This window comes from Castor canadensis, chromosome 3 (genome assembly GCF_047511655.1).
Source record: "Castor canadensis chromosome 3, mCasCan1.hap1v2, whole genome shotgun sequence".
Taxonomy (NCBI): Eukaryota; Metazoa; Chordata; class Mammalia; order Rodentia; family Castoridae; genus Castor; species Castor canadensis.
In genome coordinates, this window is record NC_133388.1 from 71,456,951 (window position 1) to 71,480,083 (window position 23,133).

The 23,133-nt window shown below is 39.4% G+C and overlaps 1 protein-coding gene across 21 annotated transcripts in view; it reads right to left on the reverse strand.

The window, feature by feature from the left end:
* Npas3 (neuronal PAS domain protein 3) overlaps positions 1-23,133 on the reverse strand; it is an 869,823-nt gene that overhangs the window by 219,570 nt on the left and 627,120 nt on the right. For all 21 annotated transcript variants that reach the window (XM_074068169.1, XM_074068167.1, XM_074068174.1 and 18 more), the window contains one exon: positions 18,940-19,029. In XM_074068169.1, coding sequence (XP_073924270.1) covers positions 18,940-19,029 — 90 coding nt within the window. The remainder of the gene's footprint in view (positions 1-18,939; positions 19,030-23,133) is intronic.

Here is a 23,133-nt window from a genome sequence, read left to right on the forward strand (position 1 = left end):
CAGGAGAGGAGTAAGTTTATAACTCTCCAAGCAGTAGAGAGCTCTGAGCAGTGATTTCCTTTGGAAAGGACTGGAAAGAACATTCTGGCTGAACAGGTTATCTCAGACACAGAAGTGAATTCCAAACTCCACGTCGTATGTTCAAAATTTGTACACAGGTGAAAGATGCAGGATGAAACATCAGTGGTGGGTTGTGTGTGCCTACAAAGGTTTCTGTGTCAGTCAGTTTCTGCTATTGTCACAAAATACCTGAGATAATCAACTTTAAAAAATGAAAGGTTTATTTTGGCTCAGAGGTTTGGAGGTTTCAGCCCATGGTCGGTTGGCTCCATTGCTTTTGGGCCTGTGGCATGGCAGTACATTGTGGCAGGGAGTGCATGGTGCAAGCTGCTCACCTCAGATGGCCAAGAACAAGAGGGGAAAAGAGCAGGAGACCAGCATCCCACAATCTCCTTTGAGGGCATGCCCTCGGTGACCTCCCACGGGGCCCTGCCTCTTAGAGGTTTCTAGCACCTTCTATGAGCATCAAGCTGAGGACTGATTCTTTAGCATATGGGCCTTTGGGGGAGATTCCAGATCCAAAGTGTAGCATGTTCCTTTATGTGCCAGGGGAAGGACTTAGTAGCCAACTCTCCTTATGGGGTTGATGGAGCTGCAGGTTCAGAGTTCTAAGCAGTTATTATGGCTTAGGACCTTGCACCCATTTCTGACCAACAATGTTCTCATTTCCTTTGTCCTGAAAAGGACTAAAGATATTTGGGGATAGACTGGACTGATGAATGGACAAAGGAAATGTGGCGCATATACACATTAGACTATTATTCAGCAATAAAGAAAAGTGAAATGATTTTGCTTGCAGGAAAATGGATAGAACTGGAGGTCAGGCTGAGTGAGAAAAGCCAAGCTCAGAAAATCAAATATCACATGATTTCACTTGATGCTCAATCTAGACATAATAATAATAATAACACTTGGTTGCAAAAGGGGGACTGTTCGGGGGAACCAGCAAGAAGGAGGAGGGGGAAAGGAGAAAATGATGGGAGGGTCAGTATTATAAAATATATTATGTATATGTGTGAAAATAGCATAATGAAAACCACTAAAACCTGATAAAGGTAGGGGAGGAGGTTAAGAAAGAGTAATGTAGATAGGGTGAATATTATCAAAGTACATTTTATGTACATATGTAAATATCAGAGTGAAACTCCTTTGTACAATTAATTTATACTCATATTTTTTTTAATCACCACTCTTTTCAAAACAACCCAACAAAGAAGGCAGTTGTTGGTAAACAGGGAGTTCTCACTGTGGAATTACAGAGGACAGACTAGCATTTCCCTCTTTCTTAATCCCCTCCCTTCCCCTGCATCCCTGAGAACCCCTGACAGGAAAGGAAGTGGGCTGTGAGAGAGAGAGAGAGAGAGTCCTGGCCTACCTCTTACTTGCTGTGAGGCTGTGGCTATTCAACCCCTCTATGTTCAGCTTCTGTATCTGTCAAGTGGGCATACAATCTTCCCGCTCAGCCTGACAAGACTGCTGTGGCCATCCAGTCAGCAGTACAGGAATGGACTCTGCAACCTCCCTACCTCCCTGTAGATGAGGAGCCTGTGATGTGTAGCCCTTAACACTAATGATAAAAGAAATCAGGAAAAATGCATAGTAAATCTTACAAATCTCAGAAAGTAGAGCAAGCAATTTGGGGAAAATGGGTTTATGCATTTTATATTGGTAATCTGAAGAGATATGTGGAGTTCCTAGTCTAACTACGTGTAACAGTACCATGCATCAAAAGTCCCCAGGGAAGAAGTGAGCCCCAATTCTCAAAAGATCGCTGTGCTTCGGTCAAGCTTACTTGTAATTTACCAGCACTCCTTTTCCACAGCATAGCCTAGTGCTGCATTAGATTTCACTGGACCAAACCTAACTAAGTCTTTCTTCACTGAGATGAGTAAATCTTTACCTGGTGGCTTCGGCCTTGCAAATCGCAGAGCTTGCGTCCTGCTGACACTTTTTTCTTTTTTTTTGAAAAAGATTAATTTCGCCATCCATTCCCCCCATCTCTTTCAAAGAGAAAGATTTAGAAGGAACAAATCCAAAGCTTTTTTTTTTTTCTCCTGTTGCAGTTGCTCTGAGTGCCTGATTTCTGCTCTTTATTTGTAGAAACGTGTTACAATAACATACATAACTTCAAGTGAAAGACACCCAGGATCTGGGAGGAATGAATGCTTCACAGGTGGCAGGAGCTGCTAAATACGGGGTTTCATTGCAGATGTGTGTCAGAGGGGACACTGCTAAGGTGGCGCCTTCTGATCCTCATGTTAAAACAACAAAGGGGCAACAAGCTGGACATGTGAAACCCAGGCTCAACTCCCACAGGCAGGGACATTTCAATTTTTTGTTTTATTTATTGAGAACTCCTCCTCCTTTACTTAAGGTACAGAGCCAGGTTATTTCACACCGCCACCGAGCAGCAGCTTTTTAAATGATTCAGGGAAGTATAGCTTTCATTTAGGTTTGTGCCCTCCAGTCTGTTTATACTGGTCGATACACTTGTCTGAAAAATATAATGGATTAGCACATCATTCAACAAGCTAGTCAGAAGGCAAGCTCAAGGCGACAGACACCAAAAAGTAAATTACAGTCAGTAGTAGGGGTAGGCCATGCCTAGAGCTAGGAAACATCGTATCAGCACAAAACCTGTATTCTCTGAGAATGGTGGTGGAACTGAAAGGGATGAAAAATTTACACTCAAATAGAATAAAACAATCAGCTGTACAAATTCATATGGTACTATAAAACTGTGTGGTTTATGATGCCGAATGCAAAGGGAATCTGGCACTGCACCGTCCCACACATTATAACCTCAGCTGGAGACAGACACGGATGGCATTTGTTTCATTTAATAGGCCCACTTTTGCAAGCAGGCATAGATCATGGCTTACTTTACACATTCCATTTAAATGTTTGTAAAATGCCAGTTTGCCACAGGTTTGTGCTCAGCAACCCAGGGGCTGGGAAGGATGAGGGGGAGGGAAGCTAAGTGGAACATATTTACTTGTTCTTAGCTTCCTTTTTTGCTCTCTCCATCTTCTCTATTTATTCCTCCTTTCCTGTTATTTCCTATTCTTTATTTTTGCAAGAACCAAAAAGGTGTCTTAAGATGCATTCTCAAGAACTTGAATGTTTATGTTTCATGTTATCTACTTTGACATGAGCCAAATCATCACTAAGGCAGATATAGGTCTAGTAATAATTGCTGGACAGTTCTCTGTCTTATAATCACTGACAGCTAACAAGAAGAATTAGAAATGGATTTTAAAATCCCAAAGGCATTTTAAAATTATTTCACCATAAAGTAAATTCCAAACAATGAAACCAATTGCTTCTCTAACCAAAAGCTTACTGAAGAACTATATATTATTCTTACTGTTCTTACACATCACACCTCCACAAGAATATCCTTTTAGCAATTATCTCCTAATTATATAGAGAAACAGCTGAGGCAGAAAAGGACCACGGGAGCTTCAGTATACAAAGAGACATAAAGGACAATTGGAAAATCTACAAATTCAAAGACAGACCCGATAAAATTACCCATCGAATGGGCTGTGATCTAAGGGCAGCAGAAAAGGAAGCAAGGACGGAACTTCAAAGTTAAAAATATTACAGAAAATGTTCTCTCCATTTTCCTTCTTTCTACCCAGATTTTCAGATGTTAATAGGAGGAACAATGAACACAATCCTTGCATCTTGGATTCTGACAATCTTAGTGGACTCAATCATCAGTTAACGGTGGAAAGGTCAAAGGCGGCAGGCTATAATCTGGTGACTAATGAGCTACATTGAATGATACCAGCTAACTGCATGAGGTCTTGGTCCAAAATGACATCCTTGACTCTCTCCAGGATTTCCTAGGGTTTTTGTCTCACAGGCAGTACCTACTTCATATTGGGCAGAAAAGGGGCAGAACTATCCTGGCCTTAGCTGATGGCTGGCCTTCACTGCTTCCATCTTTCCTCATGCCTGGTATCACAGGTGCCTGAGCATCACTGTTCATTGTACCACTGTGTGACTGGACCAAGGTTGACCAATTCTAGCAAAATTAACTATGCAGTCTTGTTCTAGTCTCCTCTTTACAAGGAGAGATATCACGAGTTCCCTCACAATGGACAACTTTCCTTCTTCACTCCCACCCCAACTTCTCCCCAGCAGAAGAGCAAGAGATCTTTCTCACTTATTCCCAGGTTCATGCCCTTCCCACTATTAAGCTTATCCTTTTAAAACCTGGGTCCAAAATGAATAATAAAAAAAATGTAAAGGAAAGAAATAAGTAAATAAAACCTGGGTCCAATGACCATTATTATTTCAAATTTTTATCTATCTTTTTCTATATTCCCCAGCCTCACAACCCAATGCTAAAGTCATCCAGCTTAAACATGTGATCTATCAACATTTTCTGTCCCCCAAGCTACTTTTTTCTGTTTTTATATTGGCATACATTTATTTAAGGAGGTTTCATTGTGGCAATTCCATAGATTCACATAGTGTACTTTGAGACTACTTTTTGTCCTCCTCTTGCCCCCCCATCCTCTGCCACCTTAGCCCCTTCTTTACCATCAAACTACTTAGAAGCAAGGCCAAGACTTATTGAATGTAATTGTAACTCTTGTTCCCAACTCATGATATCTGGGCATCAGCCTTCACCATTGCTCCTGCTGATCCTCAATTCACTGGAAATCTTCTACACAAGGGATGGCTTTTTCCTACCCTCAGAATATTTTAGCTTGCAGACACTTGGTTACACCCTTTCTGCAAGTCTTTTTCTTTGACTTTCTTAAGAACAAGTTCATATGGTTTGTCTTAAGGAAGTTATTCTGGGTTATGTTCTGATCACTTCTGTTTCATCTTCTGTGCTGCCTTCTCTTCTCTGTCTGTATGTAAATGGGGATTTTTCAGGTTGCCTTTTCACCACCCCCTCTTCTTTCTTCTTGAACTTCAAGTTTCCCTTGGTATCTCCTCTGATCCCTTTGGGTACAGGTGCCACTTATATGACAACCACTTCCCAAGCTGTAACTTTGAACCCAACCTCTCTGAGCTCTGGAGCTTGCCCTTTCAACAACTTTTCAAATGTCACATGTCCTAATTGAAACTAAGTTCTAAATCTGTACCTCTTGCCCACTGCCCTCCACACTGGATCAGTCACCAAAGCACTGATCTCCCACCAAAGGCCTTTCAGGTAACTAGAAGTTACCCTGTTGTCACCTCTTTTCATTTCTTCCTGACTACTTATCAGTCTATTAATTGGAGGATGCTCTCTATTCTCCATTTCTTTTGGTCATATTTTTTTATTCTGAAGCACAGATCTAATTCTGCATTTTCCATTTCAATAGATACATTTTATGGCTCCTAACAGTCTAAGCAAGGGTTTCCTCAGTGACTGACACACTTTTCAATCTGGCCCAGTAATGACTTTCCAGCCCCATGCTTGCCATAGGAAATAACTTTGTATGTGTGCCTCTTCTTTGCCTGAAACACCACCTCTTTTCCACAGGAAAAGTGGCCAAGTCCTGTCCTAAAGTGTTACCTCTTCCACAAGTCCTTTGCAAAGGTACTCCATGCAGAGTTAGTCACTAACACTTGCTATTTCTATGATTTGCAACACATTTCTCATTACAACGTGTGACATTAAGTTTTCATTAAAGTATTTGAGTCTTACTACATGTAGGTCACTGCAGCTTGGCGGCCATGTCTACAGCATCTTGGAGACACTACGTCCTTGAAACAGGAACAATGCCTTAGTCATGGTAGCCTCAGTTTCTAGCAGAGTTTTAAGCCCTTGGTGCTCACTAGGACCAGCTAAATGGAGATGTGCATGAATGCATATTCGACGTGTGAAGAATATCATGGGTACCCTGGGTTTACAACTTTATTATCGATTTCTGGGCCCTGCTGTTGAGTCTTGGAATATTTCTAATAATGTCGAATATCAGAATGTTCAGATATATCGCTATATAGATATGTTTCCACAAGTTCATTTGCATTTACTGGCATTGTACGAATATCTATTTTATGGTTCTGAATAGGATGCTTAAATGGCACATGTCTCAGTTTCTCTTAAATCATAAATTTTGAATGGGTTGAAATCGCATGATAATTACTAACAACTGTCCAGAAGCAGCCAGCAATAGTGGCCAACAGTGGGAACTGTGGATTCCAGAGGGATGGCCTTAGTGCTCCCTCTGCCACTTCCCAGCTGCATGTCCTTGGGCAAACTACTTTACCTGTCTGGCTCAGTTTTCTTATCTACAAAATGGGGACAGTAACTGTACTTAACAGTAGATCTGATTATAAACTTTAATTTAAGTAAAATACTTAGAACAGTGAATGACACACAGTCAGGGCTTCATAAGTGTTAGTTATAATTATCATTAATTGTGAAGACTTACATATCAACAGAGGTCCACAGGGCAAAAGAAATATATCCCAAAGAAAGCATCAAGAAGGCACAAATCAATCAGTAAATCACAATCCCTCAGAATTGTTTAGACTTCTATGCATTCTTAATGTATTTCTCACTTTTTAGAAATCCTATGAAAGGTTTGGGAAATGTAACAAATATGAATTGACTATGTTTAAATGCCTGGAGTCAATAAAATCCGTATTTATTCTCGAAAATGAAATACTCTTGTTAAAAAGAAAGTCAGTTTGTCCTTTGCATTAGCCCAGAATAAAAGGGTAAGAACGAGGAAGCTGGGAGAACTACAATTACTGACATCACTGACCTATAAACATATCCCCTTCAGCATGCTATACAGCACTTCAGTGCCCTTGTTTTTATATAATTGCTATTACCAAAAGCCTTTCAATTTCGAGTGCTCAAACGAGAGCAATTCATATTTCAGATAATCTGCCAACGAGGAAAACTAATTTCAAAATATTTGATCATAAAAGTTGTCCTCAGCTTCTACAGAGATAATTTAGTCAAATAATATCAGATAATCTGAAAGCAGTCTTAGCAGGAAATTGCTCGGGACTCCATCTAAGCAGCCTCCATTTGCACTTATATAAATGTACTGAGAGTGTAGGAGGTTTTGACAGCCTGCCATATGTGATTTCATTCCATAGCCTACCTACTCTACCATCAAAAGTTATATCCTTTGAAGCAATACCAGAATTACTTTACCCCAGTAGATATGCAAGATGTACCCTTTAAAAGCCGTATCATTTCTTTTCTACCCTGACTGGTTCAGGGTAGCATCTGCTCAACTAAATTCCTTTGAAGGTTAAAAACAAAAATAGTCTACTTCTTCCAGGCTCCCCTCTCCTACTCTAGTGACTACCAGAGAGAGAGAAAAAATGCCCAGTGCCTGGCAAGTGGCAGACAGTGCACAGTCAAAAGAAGGAGCCTGAGATATTGCCCCTTCATTTTATACCTAAGAAAAATGAAGATGGGGGCTGCTCCAAGGTCACTCGCTTTATTGTTAGTAGAGACAAGACCTGAACCAGGTCTCCTAAATCCCAATCCAGGGTTCTTCTTCCTGCTTTTCTATAACACTGAACAGCTAGCAGACAAAAAGGATCCAGCCAGAAACTGACCGTAGGAAATACCACCAACGGAGTACCTTAATTTTATAAACAAAAAATGAATGCTTGGATCTCATCTCCAGGAAACATGTTCTTTTCACAGACAGTCATAGTTGGCACTCTCCCTCCTCAGTACTGACAGTTGCAGTCAGTTATTACACTGTTGTGACTTGGAAGGTGATGCCCCAAACAGTTCAAAATTAGTAACATCACCATTCAGGATTGTCTGTTTTCCCCACAGCTCGCTAATCTATGCTTCTTTTATAATTATTTTAAAAGGCGCTATCTGATTTCCTGAGCACCGCCCCAGGTGTTCTCAGTGATAATGAATGGATAAACATATCATCCAGTGTCACAGAGCAGTTGTGACATTTTCGAAATATCTTCAGTTCAACTCTTCTAATTTCAGTGTATGCTACACCCAAGGTTGCAGGCCTGGGCTTTTTATTAAAGAGCTGAGTGACTCCCAGGAATTACATGGTTTGCTTGCAATTGAAATGGTGCTGAAATGCAGTGGAATGGTGTGGTCCTCTCTTGGTCTTTGCAAACCCTGCTACATCGACTTTAATTAATGAACTGGAATAAAAGGATGGTGTTTAAAAAATATTATTTCAGAGAATTGCTTTCCATTCTCACCTCTTCTTTTCCATGAATTTGCCTCACCTGGCCTCAAGGAGGTGCAGAGTTTTGTATGGCGTGGGACGTCACAGCATGCAAAACCTCTGCTGACAGCACTCTGAAGCTCACTGGGTGAGCAGCATGACCACATTTTCCTCTTCCGGATGACCAAGTTGCACACAACATTCCTATGACATTTGGCAACTGAGGCTAAGGAGGTTCCTATGCCCACAAGGAGGGGTAAGTCCTGCTTAAAAATGTGTCTGCCCACCGAGTTGAACAGTTCTCAGAGGTACAAAAGGCCAGTAAGTACGTGAAGAAATGTTCACCATCCTTAGCCATAAAGAAGGGTGAGATTCCATTTCACCCAAGTCAGAACGGCTAGCTAGCACCAAGAACACAAACAACAGCAAATGTTGGCAAGAATGCACAGATAAAGAAATCCTTACACACGGCAGGCAGAAACATAAACAGTGCAGCCATATGGAAATCAGTATGGAGGTTTCTTAAGAAATTAAAAATAGAACTTCCATTCAATCTTGCTGTACCATTCCTGGGCATGTATCACAAGGAAACAGTCAGCACTCAATAGAGAAACTTGACCAACCATGTCTATAGTGGCACTACCTATAAGAGCTATGCTATGGAATCAGCCTAGTGTCCATCAGCTGATGAGTAGATAAAGAAAATGTGGTATATACAAATAATGGAATATTATTCAGTCCCAAAGAAGAATGAAAGATTGTTGTTTGCTAGAAAATGAGTGGAAGTGGAGATTGTGTTAAGAAAAATGAGCCAGACTGAGAAAGAAAAATATCACATATTCTCTCTCATATGGAGAATCTAAAAAAAGAAGAATGACACAAGTGTAAAACAGGGACCATTTAGGGCTGGAAACCAATGGAGGGGTGTGAAAGGAGAGGGTAAATATGATAGAAGAAATTTAGATGCATTAGGAGAATAGAATAATGAAACCCCATTAAAATTTGTTTTAAAAGGGATGAGGAAAGATAAAAGAGTAATAGAGGGGGTGAATTTGATCAAAGTACACTATATGCATGCATGCATGGAAATATCACATTTAAACTCCTTTTGATAATTAATATATACTAACAAAATTTTGCCAGCAGAATATCTCATGTTCCATTGTTATTTCAGAGTGAACTCAAAATGCAATACCTGTGTACACTCTCGACTCCTTCCTTCACCCTTTTTGATTTTATCAATTAGATAATGATTCTCTGTGTAGCTATTCAAAGGCAAGAAAAAGGGAACCCACCACTAGAAGGAAGGAATACTTTGTAATACAAATCATCTTTTGCATGGCCATTTTGGAAGTTTTGATAGCCTAAACTTTTCTTAAAACAAGGTAACCTGTGTGTTCATAGGAAAGAATCCCACTAAAGCTAATACTACCATTCCTATTTTCTGGAAACATTTCTCTGTGTCTGCCAAGCACATTTGGTACAAATGTTTTTTAGCTCCTCATAAATATCAAGTTTAATAATTAGGAACCTTGATTAGCCAGATACAAGCATCTAATTAAGTACAGTAGGAACAAACACCTGAAAGTCAAGACTGTGTTGAGGGGGTGAAACCATCCCCCAACACACATGTCCCTGAAAGACTGAGCTCTTCCTCAGGCCTGCTCCTTATTGTTTCCATGGCAAAGCCATCCTAAAAGAGATGCCGCAGGTCCCCAAACAATGCTTCCACGGGGGAGAGAGCAGAAGATGAGGGAGCTTCTTAATATAAGTTTTACTTCTCCAAAATCTAGATAAAATACTAAATGAAGTCTATCATCCTTTACCTGATAGCCAAATACTGCATTACTCACATACTTCTCAGATTTACTGAAGCACAGGCTTGACCCACAGGTATTCTATGTTATCTCTGCTAAGGGCCTTAAATCCGCACCCCCCCCTCCTCCAAATATCCAATCTTAGACCATACTTTTCCCCTAGAGAAATCTTCCTTCTGAATACTTTTTCTTGCTCTCAAAAAGTTTGCATAGTTATTGAAAGCAACAGATTTAATCTGCTAGCACATTAAAAATTAACAGCATAGGAGAAAATTTTTGTCTTACTATTGAGTATGCTAAATTTGCAACTGTAGGAGGCCAAGTAAAGGAGGAGACACCCAAAGGAAAACTTGGCTTACTGTTTTAGTGAATCATTTTGGAAATTGTATCAGCAGCAAGCACAAAAACCAAGTCAGAAAGAAACTTACATGCACATAAGGGTAAGTAAATAGACATATTCATACAAAAATACATCAAAAGATACTTTAAGTAATTGAGCCAGCTGCTGTCAGTTTCTTTAAAAGTGACAATTTTAGAGAAAAGAGATTACATTTTTAGACTATCATCCAAAGGTGGGAGTGGGGATAAGAAAGACAAAAACCCACAGAACATTGGTTGTCAAAAATGAGCTTCAGTTTTCAGGTTATCAGCCTAGTTCTAGAACTTAGACAAAAAACTAAAGTTGATTTCCTTATTGTTATTCAACTGAAATTGTTGCATGTTACTCCAGCCATGTCTTCTCGTGTAAGTCCTAAACCTCAATATTGATTGAATGTGTGTATGTAGAAATGAATTTGGATTTCACGTGAATTTAACGATTTTTGACCTCCTCCCCAGCAGGTCAAGTTATTTCTTATTCTTCGTAAGAGTAGTTTGCATTCATTCCTCATTCTCATAGGGCCCAGGCTAAGTGAGAAAGGAGAGCTGGTTCGGCATGGAAGTATTATTCTGCTGATGTTGTCTATATAAGCACCACATTACAGACAGAAATTATCTCTACTTTCAAACTTTGCATAATAAAATAAGCCATTCAATTAATACCATATAGAAAATACTGCTTGTCAGGCAAAGAAGTGTGCATTGCTCTCCAGAAAACAGAGACATTCCATTGCCACTGCCTGCATGAATAATACATGGGTTAATTCAGAAAAACACCATTTCATGATTTAAAAATGAATAAATTACAGGCTTAGAATGATGGCTAAATTTTCTTAATCTTACTTTTGCTTAGTGCTCTACTTCAAAAATGAATCTGAAAACACCACACAAATAAAGCAAGCTACCTCCTTAGAATGTATTTTTCTCTGACTTTAAATTTCCTTATCCATAAAATGAGAAATACAACATCTTTTTTTCTCTTGCTTGCTCCAAAAATTAAGAAGCCATGCAGAGCATCTTCAATTTGTACATTTGACAATGGTGAGCCTATCTTGAACTGTCCTGAGACTGTGATTCAGTCTAACAAGAAAAGCCCCCTTTTGCACAGAAGTCCTGTGTTTTAGCCTCACTGCCTGGCAAAATATGCTCAAAGGAATAAATAGGAATAAGAATAACATGATTCTCGTATACGATGTCACGCATTTCTTTTACAGTGTTGTTCTACCCTGAAGACCTGTTAAAAACCAGTCCCATTTGGGGAATGGGCATGAAGGAGAGAAAGAAATGCACCAGTAATAAGAAATTAATTTGGAATTAAAATTAGTAAAACATCCCCACACAGTGCATTTAGGCTGGGCAAAAAGTGACAGCCAGCAGATTATTCTACCGATTTCTAACACTGGAAATTTGGATGGCATTTACTAGCATAACCTTTCAACTCTGAGCACATCAATAGAGGCCGACAGTGGCTTGAAATATGATTCCTTGCAGATAGCATATCCTCATTCATCTGCCTGTGCTGCTCTGTGCTCCATTGCACAAACAGCGTCTCACCCACTTCTGAGAGGACACTAATAAAAAAGGCATCAATTTTCAGCTCTAGTACTACTGTGATCTCTTTATATGTTCGACATCCAACATTAAATTAAAATGCTGTTATAAATCCTACTTTCTGAATCTGGAATGAGTGTTGGGTTTTTGTCGCATGAGACTGCAGCAAATCTTGTCAGAAGCAGGGAAGCACGTCTTGTTCACTCAGAATTAATGTTGTGGATGAAAGAAGGAGGTAAAAGGGGTTGAAGATGGTGAACTGAGGGTGGCAAAGGCAGTGGGAACTGGAGCTTCAGGGGGCCCAACCAGGCAGGGATTTGCTGCTTTCAAGAACTAACTAATGAAGAATTGTAATTATCAACACCAAGAAGTGTGGCAGGAAGATTACTGATAAACAGACTCGTATATACATGCATCCACATATATCAAAAGAGAACATTTAAGCAGAAAAACATTGCCAATTATTCTTCTCTGGAAAAAAAAAAACTTTCTAAACACCAGTGGTCCTGAAGAAACCTCATGGTTACATCAAATCTCTTGCCAAGAGGCTGCCTCTGGAATTCGCAGGCAAACAGCTCAAGGTGATGTGTACCTGGGCTCTGTGTCATCAGTAGGGAATTTTAAATTTATAAAAGCAATACCTAGAATACTGGATGGTGAGAGTACAGCATCAATTGGAGCTAATGTGCATGAATTTAGAGAGTTTTTGTGTGTCGAGATTTGAGAGAAGGAAAAAAATCCTGTAAGTAAGAAGTCAGGACTAGGCTCCAGTTGGTGAGGCACCTATAGGAGAACATTCTGGGATTTTTCTGTTCTTTCTGATTGAGAAAAAGATCTGTAGATTATCACTTAAGAACCATTGTGAACTAAGAGGCAATAAGGGCTTCCACAGAGAGGCACAGCACAGAGATCTAGCTTCTGCATGGCTCATTCATAATTATGGATGAAATAAGAGGCGTGTTTGCCTGTTTGCGAGGGTGGGGTGAGGGGAAAGGGGGAAGAGAATCAGTTCAATATCTGGATCGAACAGAGGAACTTTTCCCCCCAAGGATCCTGCCGGGAGGAACCTTGACATGCACAAAGTCAGAATGTAGACAAAGTTGCCCTGGTGAGAACGATAAGGTCACCCGTGGGATTGCTGAGATTATCTCTGTCAAGCACTCGGACAGCATGCAGTCAAATGATGCATCATGCAGTCATTTTCGGGGGGGAAAAATCAATTTCTTCACCAGGTCGCTATTTGCTTTTCAAAGTGCCCTTGTAGGCCTTCACCACCAAGCATTTATCAATTTAAATGTTGTAAATTGATAATGTGCCACTATGCCTTGTACTGTTTCTGAATTATTTTGATACTTATATTTTCTCAATAGTCTCCAAACCCTCAGAGTTTCCACATTCAAAAGTGTATTTTTCTTTGTTGTATCCAGAAGTGATGAACTTTTTATGATTAGTGCAGGAGAAAAATGCAGGCTGATGGCGGCGGTTGGGGGGAAGGAACATCACAAGCTGCAAGAAGTTATAAATTTCTCTTCTTGTTTAAAAAATTAAGTTATGCCTATTTGAAAGACTTTAAAAGGGGGGGAGCATAAAGCAGTAAGTTCATTCATTTAACAAAGGAACCTCAGTTTTCCTAACATTGCATAAATTTAGAATAGCAATTATAGCAACCTTAACACTTGGCTCCATCATTTCAAGTTGAAATAATACCCTTTTTTTTTGTCCTTAAATTCTAGTTCTCCAGCATGTGATGATGTCCAATAAAAAGTAGTAACTTGGAAGGAAAGCTAATGTCTTTCTTTTTTCACCCCACTAAAGATACACACACACACACACACACACACATACACACATACATATCTACATATCTTTTACAAGTGTGGAAGCAAAAGGATAAACCACACACTAACGTCAACTTGATTTGCATTGAAAAACACAGAATGGAAGAGTTGAGGCTTGCACTTCAGGAAAGCAAAAGAAAGACAGCAGTTGCAAAGCATCTTTAACCTCCAGTGATTTATTGGCCCTCAGCCAAGTTATCAGGGGAATCTAATTCTTCTTTATTATTCAAATAAACCACATTTGGCACCATGGTTCTCTTTCAGAATAGCTTCACAAATAGACTGAGCTCTGTCATTTATTTGACCTTGTACTTGTGGGCTGTAGCTGTAATTTTATTTGCCATTCTATATAACAAATGCAGAGAAATCTAAAATATGGAGATGAACGACAGGATGGGGAAAGGAGTTCATAGTAAATATATCTGCATGCATTAAAACAAGAAAGGACCAAATTTTAAACAACAATTACCCTTTTTCACCTTCACCTCTTTTAGCTCTCATTACATAGCAGCCACCCTACCCCTTTCAGCAAGTTGCCTTGGGACAAGCCAATTTGTAACTCTGTCTGCAGCTACCTTCCGGCTAGCTCACAACCATCAGGAAATGTCTCCTGTGAGGGTGGCAATGTGGTGACAGGAGGGAAAGTGACTCATTCCACACAGGCTGGTACTGTGGGGTGGGGATGGGAATACATCTCAAGCTTCAGCTGCTGTAGGGTACTTTCTAATGATGTCACAACCATTAAAAAAGTGTTGATTCCAGTCTGTTCTAGATCTCATTTACGGTAATCAGGGCTCCACTTGAAAACATTTTGCTGGTTCAGGGGGGTATCCCAACCATCATCTCACACTTCACTCACGAGGACGTGAACTCCATTTTTAACCTGTGGTTAACTGAGTCCCAGAGCCTCTGTCTCTGGCAACTATAGTGTTGTTTTTCTCATGAAGATTTAGAAGGAAATGCACGGGTTGAGTGTAGATGAAGGAAAACTGACTTGAAACCATGTAAACCATTAATCTAGCAATGCTACCACAGGCCTGGATGCCAGAACAGGACGCTGTTCTCAAGATGGTCTTCAGCACACCCATAGCTCAGGGGGAAGGGGACTGGTGGGTCAGCTTACGAGTCTGTGTTCTCCTTGTGGGTCACTGCAGCCTTTCTGTGAAGGTGGACTCCAATGAAAACAAACCAATAAGTTATAATCTATCTCTTAGCCTCTAAAAATATCCTATGTGAGACTGATTTTTAGATTTCAGTTCCAGAAAAACTATGCTTTCCTTGAGAAGCAATGCTTCCTTATTTTTGATGGTTGACTATATTTCTCTTTTTGCTTTGGTTATCAGGAAGCTCACAGCAAAAAATGAAGCTTTAGCAGATCATTTATGCACCCTCTTATAAGCATGTGTTTGTGCTCTCCCACTTTGTGATAACAGATTATCCACTTTTGTTTATCTTTTTTTTCTTATTCCTTTGTTCTATTTTGACATTATTTTTATTATATATGTTTATTTCAAATCCTTTGTAGAAAGAGGAGGTATAAGCCAACACATAAATACTTCCACAAACATTAAATCATATATCAACTTGAAATGCTTTTTATTTACCATGTAAGCCTTTTTTTGGATTCTCTGGTGATTAAGCCCCTTATGTTTTGGAATAGATTTCAGAAAAGCTGGCGACATGTCGCAGATACATTTTCAGCATTAGGAATCCATTCTGTTTTCTTTCTTCATTTTCACTTCTGCCAATTACATTATAGCCAGGGAGTAGAGTTGTCTTTAACAACTCTAAATAACATCACCTGCTATAAATCATTTTCTCTATATGCAAACCCAAATCAGCATCAATAGGTGGGGCTGTTTGTTCCTTTCATAGTGAGAACTGGGGACCATTTTCACCCAGGGAAGCAAGTCAACTGTGCCTACTGTGCATGCTTCTGTAACTAAAACTACTTCTTGGATGTTAAGTTAAACATCTATCCATCTTTCTATTTCTATTAATCATCTATTTATCTATCCATCCATCTATCATCTATCTATCTTTCTAAAGTGATAATGGCTGTTGAGGAGGCACAGAGCTCATCATCACAACAACACAGAAACACTTTAGGAAGAGTGACTGGTACACATGCGCTTGTACTCCAGCAGCTCCTATACACAGTGCACCACCAAAGGGAAAATCCGCCCTGGCTGTCTACACCCAGGCTGCCCTGCAGAGCGTAGTGCAAATTTCCCTCCTTGGTTTTCTCACAAGCCAAAAAAGAATCCTAGTTCTTTCCTGAGCATAAGATGTTTTAAAGCCACATATTTATTTACATGTTGAAAGAAAATAAAACTAAGAAAGAATATCTTGAGACTTAGAAATGCAGTCACAGCTATGCTCTGACTAACACATGGCCATGTGCCCAGCCCTCTTCAGCCATTTCCCTGGGTAAGTCATTGCTGATGACACATGTTTTGTTATTATTTAATGAAACTGTTTAAAAAGGAAAGGAGCGGCTGTACCTTCACAGACTCTTTCTTGCTGTCTAGAATTTGGAGGAATAACCACTAAACCAAAATTGTAGGACACAGCAGAACATGTGGTCTGCATTTAATGTGTGTGTGTGTGTTGTTAAAGAACAAATGCATAACTGAATACCTTAGAGTAAATTTCCATTGTGTATCACACCTGAACGCCCCACAACCTCCACACCTTGGAGTACTGAAGAAACCTGGGGAGGGCTTCGGCATGGGGATCTCAATTTCCCTATTAGACTTTGGGCCCTAATTGGCTTGGAAATTTTCTCCCCAAGTTTCACCATAGACTTTGCCCCTACACTTTATTCATTTAAAAACATCATATCAGTTTGTTGTCATGCCGACAGGACAATCCTTAACCTTATTTCTGAATTCTACATAAATTAGCATGTGCAAAGTTGTTCTCTACTGATACACCTTCATCATTTCAGTGGTGTAATTCTGCCCAACCCTTGTCCTGTGTACATGTGACTGTGTCTGCCAGCACTGCAAACACCCGCCACAGGACAGGTAACGCCAGGAGCTGCCCCCACAAGTCAAGATTCGGACGATGGGCACACACATTGCAAAACCATTATGAGGGAGTCTGGGGCCGATTGCGTGGGTGTTACTGAGTCATTTCTACCTAGAGACTTCATTCTCCAGAAACCTCAATTATTTGTTTCAGATTTTGGGAAAAGATTGACTTAATGCTATAGTAGAGAAGCAGAGAAATAAGGAGAAACTAGCACAGGGTTAAAGCCAAATTTTTCTTGAACAGATGATATTTCAGATGGCCACACTAGTCCAGATGCATCAATTTCCTTGAAAATCCAATCCATACATGTGCATATGCTGTGCTGGCAGGAGGACTGACTGAAATGGCCAACACCCAAGAGCTAATATTCTTTTGGCCAGAATAATGCAATTATTATTTTCCTAGCTATCAGTCTAAGCATACAGAGCCATCTGTTATGCAAAGCAAACATACACATCTCAATTACAGAAAATGCAGTTGCCTTGACAGAATTTGGATTACACCACTAACCAGGGCTGTAAAATGTATTTGGAGCTAGTATATAATGGATGCTTTTCAGGAGTTCCCTAATTAGCATTTACCTGCTTAAACTAATTATTCATCCTTCTTCTTTACGGGCTTATTAAACTTTGTTGGATACTCCACGTAAACAGATGAATATGGGCATCGCTGAACAACAGTGGTGTTTCCAGTCCAATACAGTATTTTAACAACACTGTGACACACCAATTTCAAAATTGGAGACTCTCAATTTTAGGTCCCAGGCAGATTAAGATGAGGCTTAGAGTCTATTAAGGGCTATTAATATTATATTCAACAAGATAAAGGATACCAACACAGAGTTGATACCAGCTTAGTTTCTAAAGTTCACATAAGATAGAATTGCTGTACACACTGTGGACAATAAGATGTGTGTGCTTCAAGGAAGTATTTATGACTGTACCCCTTGTTTGGATTCTCAACAGTAAATAACCAAATTTGGCAGTGTTTCTCCTCCTCCCCCAACCCTGCTCAAATGCCAAATTTCTTACTTTATTATTTCCCAATGTCTTTCTTGATTTAGCAATCACCCAGTAAACCCACCAAAAGCCAAAAAGTTTGAGCCAAGCTGAATGCTTCCTTACAGCTGTGCCAACCTTCAGAAGCAATGAGTCTGGGTGGGACCTGCTTAAGATAAGTGAATCTATTTCCTTCTTTAGCTCCAAGGGGCATCTGAATGAGAGGTAGATTATCCAACTTGGCAGATCATCACACACATACAAAATCCCTCCCACCAAGGCTGAGTTTTCCTGCATCCAGACCAGATGAAAAAGGTCAAATTCAGCCAATCACCTGGATAGGCACAAATAACCAGATGTTCAGCACTCTTATGGAAAAAACATCTGGATAATTAGCTGAATTGCAGACCTGACTTCGGGATATTTTGGCATCCTGTAGATGCATCCTGTAGACGTGCCTTGGAATCCAATAGAACTGAAGTGTTCTTGTTCCAGGGGAATACCAAGGACTAACATCCAAGATTTTGTCCTTGACCCCATCAGACGCCATCTTCTTTTGCTTTTACCCTCTGACAAACACATGTGAGAAATTAAGCGGCAAATAATGCAAGGTGGTCGTACTTTATGAAATTGTTTTTCAGCGTGAGGAAGCATTTGCAAAGGCAGCAACATCTATCCTTGCTGGAACCCTCCTCGAAACACATTTTAACGGTGTCTTTCAGCATTTCTTGACTCCAAATGACTCCTGCCATCGTGTCAGCTCCCAGGATAATGCAGGGTACTCCATAAACATACAGTAATAGGACACAAGGGAAAGCACTATTAGCGTGTCCCTGTCCTACTGGGCACAGAGGTTTCAAAGTTCAAAACAACCAAGGGAAGAAACTTCATTTGTTTTCAATAAATTAATAATGATCCTAGGTGGGTGAGCAGAGGGACCACAGTTTTGGAGCACAAGTTTATTCTGAACGTTCAACACTGACAGATCTCTCACTGACGTAAAAGAGTTGGATAAAGGCCATGAAATAATAAATTTGATAATTCACGCTAAATAGAATATCTCTTGAAGGAGGAAAAACGTGAGGCTGACGGAGCCTCCAAAGACACCGCCAAGAATCTCAATTGTTCAACTTACTTGCGAGAGGCCTAGGTAGATGGAGACCGTTTCAGAAATGTACAAAAATTTTCCTTCTTGATTTAGTGCAAATACAAAGCCATCCAGGGACTGCAGGAAAAAAAAATATAAGTAGGTTAATAAATACAAATATGTATATATAGAGAGAGATTTAATTAATAAGGCAACCAATACAAAAGAACACATTGACCTTAAGGCTATTTTTAAGTCCTATGATCTTTTAGTATTGTATTTTTTTTCTTTTATTCATATGTGCATACAATGTTTCAGTCATTTCTCCCCCCTTCCCCCTGCTAGTACTGTATTATACATAAACGAATTAAAGGGCTGAAGTAAGACAATAAACTTGTCTTTATTTCAGGGACTTCCTTCTGCCTGTGCCATTGTGATGAAGGTACGTTACGTTCATGTATAAAATAAGGTTATGCTGATTTTATGACACATTGCCTTTATTTTTAGAGATTCAGTGGCTACTGTGATTAAATCAGCAAGACTCTCTATTAAAATAGCTGATCAGAAATAAAAATTGTAATGAACTGGAAGAAAAAAGGGCTTCTATATGAGGAGCAAGTTAAACCACTACGTAACCTATTACAAACATCAATAATTTACTAATTGATAAAGGATCATGCACTCCTCATTCTCAGTGCCTACTGTGTTGGAACAAACAGGAAAAGTCAATATATTATGAGTGAGTGTTTATGGGATGAAACCTCTTTATTCAAGTTTTATTGTGATAGATCTACTTTCGATTGCAACTCCTGAAAACAAAAGAAGAAAGCAGGGAAGGAAAAAAGGATGCTGCTGTACATCTCCTGAAACCTTTGTCCCACCTTGCTAATAGAGGGCTGCAGTTCCAGTGTGGGAAGGGGAGTATTTTGTCACAGAATTCAATCACAATACACCACTCAAATTGGGAACACATTTGTTTCAAATGCGTTCAGTCCAAGTGCATCTTATGCCCGCCACCATCCTCACATCTTTTATTTTGTGTTATTTATTTTTAACAAGGTAGACTGCATAAGTGGTTCTTGCACAGGAAAAGAAGTTTTAAATCTTAATGGTGTTAATAAAGGGTGTGAATCTGCAAATGAAGGAATCCGATGTTGGGAACAAGGTATGTGGAAATACTAAATTAATGATGTACTTGTGTAGATACAGAAAGATGGAAGAAGTATGTAAAATTCAGATAGAAATATGCACTTCTTCAAATCCCAGCAATAATTTCAGTCTCCTTAAATACTGAAAAAAAAGAAATATGTATGTGTATACAAATGCTAAGATTTGAATGTATCTCAAGGTTCATATATTGGAAAGTTAATCCCCAGTGCAAGAGTGTTTTGAGATGGGACCTTTAAGAGGTGATTAAGTCAAGAGGCTCTGCCTTTACAAATGGATTGATGCTATTTTTTCTACAGTAGATTAGTTATCTCCAGAGCGGGTTCCCCTGAGAATGAGTTCAGCCCCCTCATCCTGCCATCTCTCAAAAATGCTATTTTGCCCTTCTGCCTACTGCTATGGGATCATGCAGCAAGAAGCTCTGGCTAGATGTAGGCCCCTTGACTTTGGACTTCCTAGCCCCCCCGGGCAAATAAAGAAATAAATCTCTGTTCTTTATAAATTGTTTAATCTCAGGTATTCTGTTACAGCAGCACAGAGCAGACTAAGACAATGATTACATGCCTTTATGTATATATGTTTGCATGTATATGGACATATATACATATACATTACAATATGAAATGTGGATTTCCATGTTTCCTGACTGCTTTTCACTGTGCCACCACACAGGTCAGAGATTGTGGGTGGCCCCGAACCCCATCCTATGACTTAGTGAGTTCTGAAAACAGTTCAAAAGTTACATTATATTCCTTTACAAAAATTATATGAAAGACAAGTTTTGAATTAAAATAGTACAATAATAACAATAATAGCAGTTGATATTTATTAAGCAATATGCACCAAGCAGTTTGCATGGACCATCTTTTCAAACCTTTACAAGCATCATATGAAATAATTATATTATCATCTACATTTTATATATGAGCAAAGTTAAGTAACAAGTCCATTCCATGTTTGGTGTCTGGATTTGAATCCTATCAGACTCAATAACTATTCTTCCACTAAAAACAAACATTCTCTTCTTGATACATATAAATTAATGAAAAGATAAATATTCACAACATTTCTAGGGTTGAGGTATTGATATTAAGAAGTAGCCTGTGACTTTTTAAATAGTATCACATCACTTGTTTTGAATAATTTGTTCAAATGATAGAATCATGTCATTAGGGGTAGGAGACAGAGAGGCAGCCGAATGACAAGAGTTCTTGAGTCACTTCTGGTAGCCTTTGCTCTGAAGAGTTCTTTGGAATCAACTGTGAGGAACAAAACCCTGACTAAAAGATGGGAGTTCCTTATTTTGGACAAAACTGGCAAACACCCAGGGCATAAACACATCAGGTATAATGTTTCAGGTGTAGTGTGTGTCACATACATAGTCTCCTCTCTCTCTATGCTGGTTTCATGAATAGTGAAGCCTGTACTTGTCTCAGTGTACTGAAACAGTGCAGATGAAGAGAAGGTTCCTTCCCACAAGATTGGGAAGGCTCTCACTTCTGCACATCTCTACTTCAACAAGATGTTTCTGGAGAGTGACTCATGAGGATCAGGACCCTCCTTCAACCCTTCCCTCGAAGAAAAAGGCCTTGTTAGGTTTTTCACTCAGCCATGGCTTGTTGTCTTGTCACAGAGAACTGAAAGCCAGCTTTGTAAATAATAACATACCACAGCCAAGTGAGAGTGACGACACAGAGAGAGATCATAAAATCTCTGTGGAGATGGTTGCAAGGCTTGCTGGGAACAAAAGAAAGACCAATAGAACTGGCATGGAGATAACTCCCTATAGTCTAAACCTTCATCTTACAGGTGAGGAAACGGAGACTCAGAGATGCTAAGTGGCAGGATAAGATCAGCGCCAGCTTGTGGTGTGCCAAGATTAAATCCTTTACCCTCTCACAATATAATTAAAGCATTTACAACATTGTGTAGTCCTGGTTGGCTTCTTCAACTTCCAACTAGACTGAATTTCTCAACAGTAGGACAATGTCTTATGTATCTTTGTCTAGTCAGCACCTAACAACTACTCAATCAACTTATTAAATCCAGTTGTACCTCCAAGCCCAATGTTCCTTCCTTTGTATTACACATTCCATAATGACTAAGAGGTATGCAAATTACTTTCTGAGTCCTGTTTGATGAGTTATTAGATTATCTGCACATTTAGATACTACAGATTTCTAATCTAGCCTGGGAAAGTTTCTGTTATTTGGAATACCAGCGTTAGAGTAGATGTTTTCATGGTCTTCCCAAGTATCCAGTGCTCTAAAGAAATGTGTCATTGTCACCTATATATTATCCTTCAGGTTCTCACAAAGGAGACCGTGACTTTTAACTTTAGGTTCAGACCCCATGTACTTACTAAAATATTAGAGGTGATTTGGGCACTGTCACAGGGAAAAGGAATGTCTGGAAGCTAAACATCTGACACTGTTAAGCAGTGGCTATCTACGAACTGGCTAGCTTTGCTTGGCAAAAATAGAGGCTTTGACACATGTTCCAATTTCCTGGTGAGATTAAAATGAGTCTATGTCTACATGACACAAAGACATCCAGTCAATTCAATTAAAAATAACAGCCAGTTTGGTAGAGGGGAAAACAACTAGTTGGATTAGTTGTAGTCATAACAAAGGTTAAGAAACCTGGTTAATTAAATGTATTTTTCACTTTTATGCTTATCACTTTGGTCAATTACATCTATAGTCTGAGACAAATATCCATAACTCAGGTTTGATTAGCTTTCAAATGAGGAATGGGATGTGAACTCGGATCTAAAGGAGATTGACAAGTCAGTCGGCACATAGCTTTTACCTTCTGACTCAAGGTCATCCCTGTCTACAGAGAGCTGTGTTTTGCTGCTTAAAACAGTTTGAAGAGCAGCATCAATATTGGTTTAATTTGTGTGTTTCAATTTTAAAAAGGTGGGAAGAGGAAGGAAACATTCAACCAGGAGTCTCAGAAACCAAATGTGATTAATCTGAAAGTTCTATGAAATGTTTTAAAATTTTGCATTGAGAAAGCTGTTATATACTGTGCAGTTCAGTCACTGCAGGCTACTTTTTAATTTTTTTTTAA